Source organism: Vigna unguiculata, chromosome 5 (assembly GCF_037176805.1).
Source record: "Vigna unguiculata cultivar grain cowpea cultivar isolate G323 ecotype 2 chromosome 5, ASM3717680v1, whole genome shotgun sequence".
Taxonomy (NCBI): domain Eukaryota; kingdom Viridiplantae; phylum Streptophyta; class Magnoliopsida; order Fabales; family Fabaceae; genus Vigna; species Vigna unguiculata.
In genome coordinates this window covers 27,157,348-27,169,632 of record NC_140796.1, presented here as the reverse complement: position 1 = coordinate 27,169,632, position 12,285 = coordinate 27,157,348, and the positions used below count along the sequence as shown (strand labels likewise).

The 12,285-nt window shown below is 33.6% G+C and overlaps 1 protein-coding gene across 1 annotated transcript; it reads right to left on the bottom strand.

The window, feature by feature from the left end:
* Positions 1 to 791: 791 nt before the first annotated feature.
* Positions 792 to 1,268, bottom strand: LOC146886311 (uncharacterized). The gene has a single exon (XM_085673385.1). It carries the CDS (start codon positions 1,266 to 1,268, stop codon positions 792 to 794), a length of 477 nt encoding a protein of 158 aa, XP_085529511.1.
* Positions 1,269 to 12,285: the final 11,017 nt, after the last annotated feature.

Sequence of the window (12,285 nt, the reverse complement as noted above, 5' to 3'; positions counted from 1 at the left end):
GGAAATTAGGGTTAGGGTTTCATGTGTGAGATGGAGGAGATGATGACGTGGCAAGATCTGAGTGGTCAATTTGGTGAGTGGAGGATTATGACACGTGACAGCTTATGGTTGGCTAATTTTAAAAGGTGGGGATTGCCACATGGCATGATCTGGTTGAGTGGAGTTTAAATGGTAGGAGGGGTGCAATTTAGTGAAAACTGGGGGTGCAGAACAGGGTTTTTGGTGGTCCACTTTGCAGGAGTGTGCAAATAAAATCTGGGGGTGCATTTAGCTCCTGATTTATTCTTTTTCAGAATTTCCTGATTTTGGACTTATTTTGTAACTTTGAATATTTTAAATCCACACTATTAATGACCAAAAATAAATTTCAGCTGCATTAACAAACGTTAGAATATCCAATAATATTTTATGCAACTAAAATCAATTTTTACGCCACTTTTACCAAACTTACTCAATAAATCCAATAATCACAAATCCTAATTAAATCAATCTTTAAGCACAGAAAATTCAATTAAATCCCCAAATTTAAATATTAAATGAGGGCAAAAATTTGAACTCATCAGTAACCCAGGTACTTCATCTAGAAACACGTCCTCAAACTCATGCACCACAGGTATAATTGATGGTCTCTCTCTCTCCTCCACTTCCACACGGGCGAAGATTATGAAGCATTGCGCGCCACTCTGAATCTCCCTCACCACCCCCTGAGGAGACACCAACTCGAGCTCCTCTGAATCGGGAAACAACAACCTCTTCTCCCGGCAGTCTATAAGGATGTAGTTGGCAAAGAGTCAATTCATCCCTAGGATCACTTCCAACTCTTGGAGAGGTAGACATATCAGATTCACCTTATATTTGCGTCCTTCCACCTCCACAGGACACCTAGCACATAAGGACGACGTCCTGACCAAACCCGATGTCGGAGTAGATACCACAAGTTCACACTGTAGCTCACACACCGGCAGACCCAACTTTTTCACACAAGCATCTGACACAAAGGATTTTGTCGCTCCAGAATCATATAACACGCAGCATCTCAACCCAGAAATCACACAATAACCCATAACGAGGTTACCTAAACCTGCCTCCTCTGCTTCGGTCATGGCGTAGACTTTGCCCGTCGCCTGAGGCCTGTTGCCTTTATCTCTCCGCTGGTAATGGTGAGGAGTCTGAACTGGTGGGCGTGTAGCTGCCCTAGCAAGAGTGGAACAATCCTTCCCAAAGTCGCCCTCCTTGCCACAGTTGTTGCATCTGCGGTAACCCTCCATGCGTGGGCAAGCGCTCCTCAGGTGTGGGCCCCCACATTTGTAACACTACACTCGACCCTGCTGGGGAGGCAGACCCTTAGAACTCTTGAGGCTGATGGGGAGGTCTTTCATATGGTCTCCTCCGCTCGTCATGTCTGGGCTTGGACCCAGATGGTCCACCAATCCTTTGAGGCTGCTGGGGCCGCTGACCCTCTACCTCATTCTTCATCTTCTCCATCACCTTGGCCTTCTCCACCAGAGCGGCAAAATCCTTAATGGATAAGGGTGCTACCATCAAGCGAATATCTCCCCTGATCCTGTTCTCGAATTTCCGGCATCTCCACTCCTCATCGAGCGGCAAGGTATAAAAGCGGCTGAGGTGCTTCAACTTCTCAGCATAGTCAGTCACTGTCTTCCCTCCCTGGGTCAGTTGGAGGAATTCCACCTCCTTCGCATATCGAATGCTGTTTGGGAAATATTCCGAGAGGAATTTCCCTTAAAGGCCTCCAACGTCACCAACTCGCCTCTCTCCTCCATGATGGATTTGGTACTTGTCCCCCAGTGCTAAGCCTCCCCGGTGAGAATGTATACTGTGAAAGCTAACATGTTCTCCGCTGGGCATGTTTTTGCATCAAAGATCCTCTCCAGATCCTTCAGCCACTGGTCTGCTGCGTTAGGGCTCGTCTTCCCATTGAACTTCACGGGATGGTGTTTGAGGAAGTCTTCCAGACTCCACTCCCTGACTGGTGGTCGTGGCTTCGGGCCAAACATAGGGGCAGTCGCCCTGTTCTCTTCCAACTGGCAGAGGGCCTCCATAGGCTGCCTGTGTGCATCCTCGGCAGCCACACGTGCAACCTCCATCTGCTGCATCACTGCCTGCTGTTGCTCAAGCGACGCCGCCTGTCGCTGCATCGGTGCCTCATGCTACTGCATCATCGATGTGCTTTGCTGCGTCATGGCAGCCACCATCGCCTCTATTGCCCTGGTGATATCGGGCAAGTCAACCTAGGACGATTGCGAAGTCCTACGAGGAGATGCCATAGTTCACTGGCACACAAAGAATCACTTGGTTAGGCTCGAATAAGGTAAGAATTTAACTAAGAACACTCAGAAGGCACAGAGAAAGCTAAGCGGACATCCAAGTCCACAGACCTAAGGAATGATCACTCTAATACCATAAATGTAATGTCCCATTTAATTATTAAGCGAAATTAAAGGACACGTCACACAAAATAGTAATGTAGAGTAGTCCTGGGGTCCTAAACACAACCCGTACAAACTGGGCACACCACGATGCCAACGGAAACCAAATAAAAGTCTAACAAAATGAGAGTAGAATAGTAAGGCATAGAGCAATACATGGGCCGTAGCCCTAAAGAAAACCCATGAAGAAAAGAAACATAAAGTCCAGCCCAGATGACTAAGCAGCGGAATCGTCATTTCCTTGCTGACCACGGGAACCTCGCCCATCTGCTCCCATCAATTAAATTGATGATCATCGCAAGAAAGAAGAGCCACAAACAAGACAACCATACAACAAACAGGGTAAGCTAGAGCCAACAACATTTTCATCATACAGACAAATATAATTTCACCATCCAATATCCATACAACAACCAAGCATGTTATGACTTTTCAATCGATACACTACGACTCGACTCGACTCATCCAGATACGTATAACCTGGTCGGATTCAGCGGATCTTGCACTTGTGGTGGATACCTCTGCTCACCCCCGAGCTGCTCACCCCCGAGCTGTGTGTTACAAGTGTTACGATGGATCAATTTGCCCTCACCACAAGGTTAGCCCTTAGTGAATTTCAGGCCTCCTGCTACTCTCACCACAAGAGTCAGTCCGCTCTAGGTGAGACTAACTGACTCCTTAGAGTGTCAGGATGCAACCTTACCTTGAATCCTTACCTAGTTATACAGATGGGGCACCACCATGGACACCCACTAATAGGGGCCATGGAATTACGTCCCGACCACTGAAGCGCAACCCTGGAGGCCTCACCTAGAGACTCCAAGGAATTACACACTGACACGGACCCAACAATCATAAATCAACAATAAGAGAATACCAATCTTGCTTACAATTCCATGTCAACCTCTAAAAAATAACACCTCATTCGTATCACATGTTGAACCCATACCACTGGTCATTACCACCCCATGAGTATAGGCCCTCATCTCACATCAATACCATGTCCCATTAATTCCATCTCACTCATTAATTTCACATGCCAAGCTTCCACGATATCCATCATTCCATTCATGAATTATGTCACACATACATGGCAATCCATTATATATATATATATATATATATATATATATATATATATATATCTCAACATATCAAGCATACCCAAACAATAACAAATCATCCAAGGACAACCAAGCAACCAAACCACGCACTGTCTCGCCCAATCCCTCGCTCAGGCTGAAGGGTCTCGCTCAGGCGAGACAGTCTCGCTCAAGCGAGCCCCCTTCGCCTAGGCGGGGGCTAAAAAAGGAAACAGGAACCAACGCAGGATCTCGCTTAGGCGAGACCCCTCTCTCCTGGGCGAGTGGTTCGTTCACTCAAAATAATGAGCTGGTCGCGTGGGCGACCTTTCGCGAAAAAGGATTTGGGCGAGCCTCCGCCAAACTCGCTTAGGCGAGTCCGACTCAATTGGGCGAGATTATCAGTTCTCGCCCTGGTCTCACCTACAGCAGATGTATCTTTCAACCCCAGCCAATCACATAAAGCATTTCACGTCCCAAGAACAATGATTAACCCATACAAACAATTCGCAAGTTCAAGAACAGGCATAAAAACACAACTTAAACTCGAACCCTAACTTCCCGTACCTGGAAATGTTAGCTAAGGCTTTGATACTCGAACAGTGAGGGACAATAGCTCACGGGACAGTTTCGCGAGCTGAAAAATAGTGGGACAAGTTCCAAAAACGTGTTCATTAGAAAGCTCTAACTGAGAACATACGAAAGAACCAAAATGAACATATAGCTTGAGTTGGGACGAACTTACATGGAATGAAAGATGAGGCTAAGCTTGCTAAGCTATGACGACTCCAAACCCTAGCAGAGGATGACGACAACTGCTCTAAGAGATGTGTGGGATCTGTTTTACGAAGAGTAGTTACAAGTTAGGGTTTTGGGGTATCTTAGGTCAGAAATTGAATTGGGCCAACCCCATTTAGGCCCAAAAGATTGGGCAGCCTCTAGAATAAGATGGGCAGAAATAATTGGGCCTTACACCAGAGGTGTGAATTTATGTTGTCTTTCTAATAACTCTAAACTATCATATACATATTTTCCTACCTTTCTTTTTCTATTTCTTAGGAAATCTTTTTAAATCTCTTGTATATAAGCATATTCACCCACGTAACAATATATCTTTTCAATAAATCCATTTATAAAATAATCATCATTTGTAACTCATTTATAGTGCAATAATTACTTTATATATCCTTCAAAATAATCTCTTATCTTTCATATTCTAAAACATATTTTAAATAAAATAAATCTTTTAAAATAATAAACCATTACGTTTCCTATAATAACTTTCTAAATAAATACTTTTTAAATAATTAATGGTCACTTAAAAATATGTACTAAATTCTTTAGGCTTTTGGATTGCCCACACTTTTTAGGCTAGTTTAGATATCTTAGTTTTGTATATATATTACTTTATATTTTAATAAAATTAAATTGTAGAAGCTAAATATGTACTAAATTATAACAATAAAAACTTTATAAATTGAAACCTTACTACAAACTAGTATTTATCAAGAAATGCGTGTTATTTAAGCTCAAAATATTAACAAATTCAGCTTAAGTTAGCCTAAAAAAACCCCTCCTAAATTTTTTGTTACAATATATTTAAGTAATTATATTTTCTTATAAAAAAAATCTAGGCATGTTAAAATTCATTATTTTAGTATATCAAATTAAAAGATGAGGATATAAAAAATTTGTTTTAGAATACTAAAACAAATTTTATTGAATATCACATTCAATATGTTGATTATCTAATTTTACCTTCTAAAATTTGATAACAATATACAACAAACTCCTTCACCCTCTTCTCTATTTGCTCGCTCTAGAGCCTTTTCAAATCTTTTCCCTTCTTCTCTCTATTTTCTACTACTTTTGACGTGGATTATCGTTCTCATCTTTTTTTCTCTTGTGAAGATAGAGAACACAAAATGGTGATGAAGAGCAAGAGTAAGAAAACCCAATCCTTGTTCTTTAATATCAGTAGTGTGCAATGATTTTAATTGTTTATTTTTTTATTATTGTTGTGAACTTTTTGGGTTGCAGAGAGTAAGAGTAAGAGGGTTTCGTTGAAGAAGAAGTACAAGGTGATACGGAAGGTGAAAGAGCATAATAGAAAAAAAGCGAAGAAGCGAAGAAGCTTAGGCTGAGTGGGAAAAATAAGGTTGAGAAGGATCCTGGTATTCCCAACAATTGGCCTTTTAAGGAACAGGAACTCAAAGCCCTTGAAGCTCGAAGGACGAAGGCCATTGAGGAATTGGAGCAAAAGAAAGCCGAACGCAAGGAGAGGGTAATGGTTTTATCATTATTCAACTCCCATTTCATGAATTATTTCTATCGTTGGTTGATTATGTTTATTATGATTTGTTATGTTACATGATCAGCTAAATGAATGAATAAATAAAAAATGTTGGTAGAAGTTTTATGTAAATTTTGTTCCTCTAAAAAGTTCTTCATGGACAGGAAGAAAGATATATGATAGAAGATAATGAGGGTGCTTGACTGTTGGTATATTAAAATGATTTTGTATTATTGTATCAGTGAAGATTGACTGTTGCTAGGAAGAAAAATAGTCCTTATGATTTCTGTTTTTGTATTATTGTATCAGGCTCGTAAAAGGAAATTGGGCTTGTTAGAGGAGGAAGATGACTCTAAGTTGCTAGAGGATTCTAATAAAAATACTAATGATTTTGGTAATGTTGTTGTCGCAACCTAAATTGTGACGGAATGACGAACTAAAAAAGAAAGGATTTGGAAAAAGAGATTAAAAGTCGCCACCATAGTTTATTCTGGAAAACCATAAGAATAAAATAAAGTCTACGAAAACCAAATTTAGGGTCCGAGAGTCGGTTACGCGTAGGGAAGGTATTAGCACCCTACAGCGCCCACCCAAAGGCAGTACCTTTAATTAAATTTGTAAAAGAGATGTGTTTATTTAAATATTTATTTTTCCCATAAATAAGAAAATATTGAACAAAATCATTTTTTGAGTGAAAGGGACCCCCGACAAGGGTTAAAACCTTGGTCCTACATATTCTCATTAAAAATGAGAAATCAGGGCTACGTAATTCTTTATAAAACTATTTGAGAATGATTTGGAAAACCTTTTGATTTTTGGAAAGTGAACCTGACAAGGACTTGCCCTGCTCCTACGTATCTCCATTCACAATGGAGAATCAAGGATCACGTAGTTCTTGATAAAACTTGATTAAAATATTTAATTCTTATTGTTGTCTTTTGACATTTTTGAAAATAAGTGTCATGCGACGCGTGCGCCCAGGTTGACACCAAAATATTTCTTTGATTTTTATATTTTTAAAAGGAGTGTCGTGCGATGCGAGCAGTCGAGTAGACACCAAAATCATTTTAATAATCTTGTATTTGAAAAAGGAGTGTCGTGCGCAAGCGGTCCATTAGAAACCAAAATCATTTTAATAATTTTGTATTTTAAAAAGAAGTGTCGTGCGACGCGGACGGTCGATTAAACACCAAAATTATTTTTTTATAATTGTTGTATTTTAAAAAGAAGTATCGTGCGACGCGAGCGGTCGATTAGACATTAAAACTATTTTTTATAATTCTTGTTTTTGAAAAGAAGTATCGTGCGATGCGAACGGTCGATTAGACACTAAAAGAAAAAATAAATAAAATAATTTCAAATTTTATTTATTCTTATTTTTATTAATTTTGAAAATTATTTTAATTTTTATTTCAATTTAAAATATTTTTTATTATTTTTGAAAATGATATGATTGAGATGTGATATTTAATAAAATAAAAAGGTAAAATTGAAAATAGAAAATGAAAGTGCATAAGTAAATATATGGGTGCAATGAGAAAAACTCCACACATAGGAATGAGGTGCACATAGAAGAAATACATGGTGCATAAAGTAAACACATCCTAGCCTAAAAAAGGAAATTAAAGAGTGGGGTGTGTGCTTAGTGAAAACGCGTGTACATAAGGTGAAATAAAACTAAATGTACCGGGTGTGGTGTTGTTACATTTTGGAGTGCATCAAGTAAAGAAAATAAAAACAAATGGTCCAATTATAAAACATATTTGCATAGGTGTGTGAATTAAGTTATGGGGGTGCACGAAGAATTAAAGAATATGCCCAATACCCTAAACCTAAATCAAACTATTCTTCCAGAAAGCACATCACCTAAAACATATTATAAATCAGTTTTGATTGTGTTTTATTAACTTCAAAGTTGGAGATGAAAATAATATTACCAAAATAAACGAAACTGAGCAAAAATTGTGTAACCTGCTATGCGCAAAACTTTTTCGTTCCCTTGTGTTTGTTCTTTAATTATCGTTGCCACTGAATTGTCTGATATACACCTTTGAATCTTTTTTCTGGGTTATGGCTCTCAATTGAATTGAAATGGAGATGAGTAAATTAATGTTGATATGAGGATGAACTTTTATGGACGAAAATTGTGAGAAGATTCTATTATAGTGAATCTTCTCCTTTTCTCCCCTCAAAATGGCATTTCCTCCCTCTATATTAACGTGTTCTTTAAAAACTGATGGAAGTTACTGCTATCAAAACATCAATTGTTCCCTTCCATTAATCAAAACTGTTTTCCCCCTTTTTTTAATTTTTAAATTTTAATTAATTAAATAAAGAAAACGTAAAAACAAATGAATTTATTTTAATTCAATCTTTAATTTGAAAACAAAATCTCTTTTTTTTTATTATTATTTAAAAATAAAATAAAAAATAAAATAAAATAAAAATTTAAAGAATAACTTTTTAATCAATTTTATTATTTTTTATGACAATTTATTACCACTTATTTTTTTTGGATATTTTGGAAATAATTTTTTAATAACCTGGACGAATTTGGGTATTGACAGCTGCAAAGACCAGAGATGTGCATTTATGTTGTCTTTCTAATAACTCTAAAATATCATATATATATTTTCCTACCTTTCTTTTTCTATTTCTTAGGAAATCTTTTTAAATCTCGTGTATATAACCATATTCCCATATTCACCCACGTAACAATATATCTTTTCAATAAATCCATTTAACAAATAATCATCATTTATAACTCATTTATAGTGCAATAATTACTTTATATATCCTGCAAAATAATCTCTTATCTTTCATATTCTAAAACATCATTTAAATAAAATAAATCTTTTAAAATAATAAACCATTACGTTTCTTATAATAACTTTCTAAATAATGCTTTTTAAATAATTAATGGTCACTTAAAAATATTTAACACCTTTTAACAATATCTCATAATATTTAACGACATATATCTAATATATTTTTAATTAAATAAATTTTAAACCATTTTGTCTTTTACCTTAAATATTTATTTAATCTCATTTATTTGTTTGTATAATTATTATAATTTTTTGAATCTCATATTCTCTTAACAAATAAATTTTTCGTCCTAAAAAATGAAATTTCTAGAATGCATTTTATACAAAATACAAAATATTTTAAAACTGTACAAAATAAAATTAATATTTTAAAACATGAATTTGATCATATAAAATCATATTATTAGTATCTATATATAAATATTTATACAATTGTATAATTAGTTATTAAATTAAATAATTAGTTATTGTAATATATATATATATATATATATATAATTTATACATAATTTTATTTATTAATTTAATCACCATTAGTAATCATATTATTAATAATAATATTATGAATGAAAAAATAAAAATAATCGAAACTTCCTAAAATTTCCAAATAATATTATAATATTATTCAGTATATATAGTTATCATCCATAACATTAAATATATGCTATAAAACATAACAGAAACATATTCGTATATATTTATATATTTATTATGTACATATAATGGATCATGCTTCTACTAATATACGCCGAAATAGAAGATACATAAATCTGAAACTTTTCTGATTCACAGCATAGAATATATATATATATATATATATATATATATATATATATATATATATATATATATATATATATATATATATATATATATATATCAACATTTCGAAAAATAAAAAAAATCCACAACATTTAATACCCACTAAATCTATTCAATTCTAAAAATAATAACAAATCAGCAATATTAAATAAACAAAAAAAATATTATTCTGATACCAATCGAAATTTTTTGGCTAAATCATGTATTAATTTTATCTCCTTCAAATATTTGAAGAACTCATTCATATAACTCCAGTATAATACTATTAATATTGTGTCAACACTTGACTCATAGAACCCTAAAACTATCACAAATGTTAGGGCTGGGCAAAGTTATTCTAATTGCACTGAACTATAAGTTATCTGTACTATATTATACTAAAAGAATTAAACTATTGTCAATGAAAACTGTACTGTATTATTTTGTAGTTTAGTTTCAAAAAATTGAACTTCTTGTATTTTAGTGCAATTAATTGTGTGAACTGTGTGTTTTATTCTTCTTTTTTATGGTACCAATCCCATCTCTTTTTGATCATCACTGTACTACGACACAAATATGAGAGTTAGCATAATTTTTTTTCAAAGAGGCGAAAATAAAAAGTTAAAACCACGCATCATTTATCCTTAACTTATTAACCCTACATCCTATTTCGTGTTTTTTTTTCATAAGATTTTTAAGAAAAATGAAATTTATGTATATGTAAATTAAAAATTAAAATATAATATTACATGGAAAAAAATTGTTTGTGTCAGTATAAGTTGTTGAACAAAAAAAAAATCGAAACTAATTATCTTGAGTTAAAAATGTGATAACATTCTTATAACTTATTGATACTTAATTTCACTACTATTTCTTTTCAAAACTTGATAAAATTTTCATAAATTAATTTACAAAATAGTTAATTTTAATTATTTTAAAAAAACTTTATAGAAATCAATAGTCTTGCAGATGTGAAGAAGTTCAAGCCTATACTTTAAAAAAAAAAAAAAACACTTCTCACCTTACGCTTTGGTTGGTAGATTTTATTTTTCCTCTTTAAGAGATGGATACGTGAACTGTGACTAAAGAAAACCATTTTTGGAAGTGATTGATATTTTTTTTGCACAACTTTTTAGTTTAATGTCTCTAAGCTATGGTTTAATGGTTTCGTGATAATCCACAAACCACATAATCACAAAAAAAAAATTTGGAAATGTATTAATATTTTGATTTTGTTGTTTATAGCAAAATCTATATTTTTAAGTAAAGATAAATTTTTCCTATTTACTATTTACTTAGTTTTATGTCTTTTTTTTTTTGTTTACGAGAACCTATATTATGAATGAAGTGGGTAAATACTACCTAGTTTCTTAATTGAGATGCAATGTTTAGTTGAATAAGTTATTTAAGTAACTCAAAAACCATTCACAATCATTTCCATTCAAAAATATTGTAGTTCGATTCAAAATTAGTGTAGTTCGGTTCAAAAATAGTACAGTTCAAAATTATGATATGGTATATAGTAGTCAGTTTAATTCATATTGCAAGTACAATTCAGTTCAGTGCAGTTAGATATAACAAAATAATATTTAGTTAAATTCAGTTCAGGTAAACTATTTTTTAGTTCAAAAATAAGGCAATTGATTCAAAATCAGTGCAATTCGGTTCAAAAATGGTGCAATTCAGTTCAAAATTAGTGCAATTCAGTTCAAAATCAGTGCAATTTGGTTCAAAAATGGTTTAAAAACAATGTAGTTAAGTTCACAAGTAGTGCAGTTCAATTAAAAAATAGTGTAGTTTAGTTCAAAAATAGTCCAGCTCAGCTCAAATGTAGTGCAGTTCATTAAACAGTTCAGTTTATAATAATTCAGTTCATATTATAGTGTAGTTCAGTTCAATTCAGTTTATTAGAAAAAAAATAGTGTAGTTCAGTTCGCCTGAACTGAGGGAGCAATTTGAAATTTGTGTTTTTTCAAGCAGTGTAATCAGAGAGGTTGGATATATACAATTTTTAGGTTTAAATACGCTTTTGGATTGCCCACACTTTTTAGGCTAGTTTAGATATCTTAGTTTTCGATATATATTACTATATATTTTAATAAAATTAAATTGTAGAAGCTAAATATATACTAAATTATAACAATAAAAACTTTATAAATTGAACCCTTACTACTAACTAGTATTTATCAAAAAACACGTGTTATTTAAGCACAAAATATTAACAAATTCAGCTTAAGTTAGCCTAAGAAAACACCTCCTAAATTTTTTGTTACATTATAGTTTTTTTATAATATATTTAAGTAATTATATTTTCTTATAAAAAAAATCTAGGAATATTAAAATTCATTATTTTAGTATATCAAATTAAAAGATGAGGATATAAAAAATTTGTTTTAGAATACTAAAACAAATTTTATTGAATATCAAATTTAATATGTTGATTATCTAATTTTACCTTCTAAAATTTGATAACAATATACAACAAACTCCTTCACCCTCTTCTCTATTTGCTCGCTCCAGAGCCTCTTCAAATCTTTTCCCCTCTTCTCTTCGTTTTCTACTACTTTTGACGTGGATTATCGTTCTCATCTCTTTTTCTCTTGTGAAGGTAGAGAACACAAAATGGTGATGAAGAGCAAGAGTAAGAAAACCCAATCCCTGTTCTTTGATATCAGTAGTGTGCAATGATTTTAATTGTTTATTTTTTTATTATTGTTGTGAACTTTTTGGGTTGCAAAGAGTAAGAGTACGAGGGTTTCGTTGAAGAAGAAGTACAAGGTGATACGGAAGGTGAAAGAGCACAACAGAAAAAGGCGAACGAAGCGAAGAAG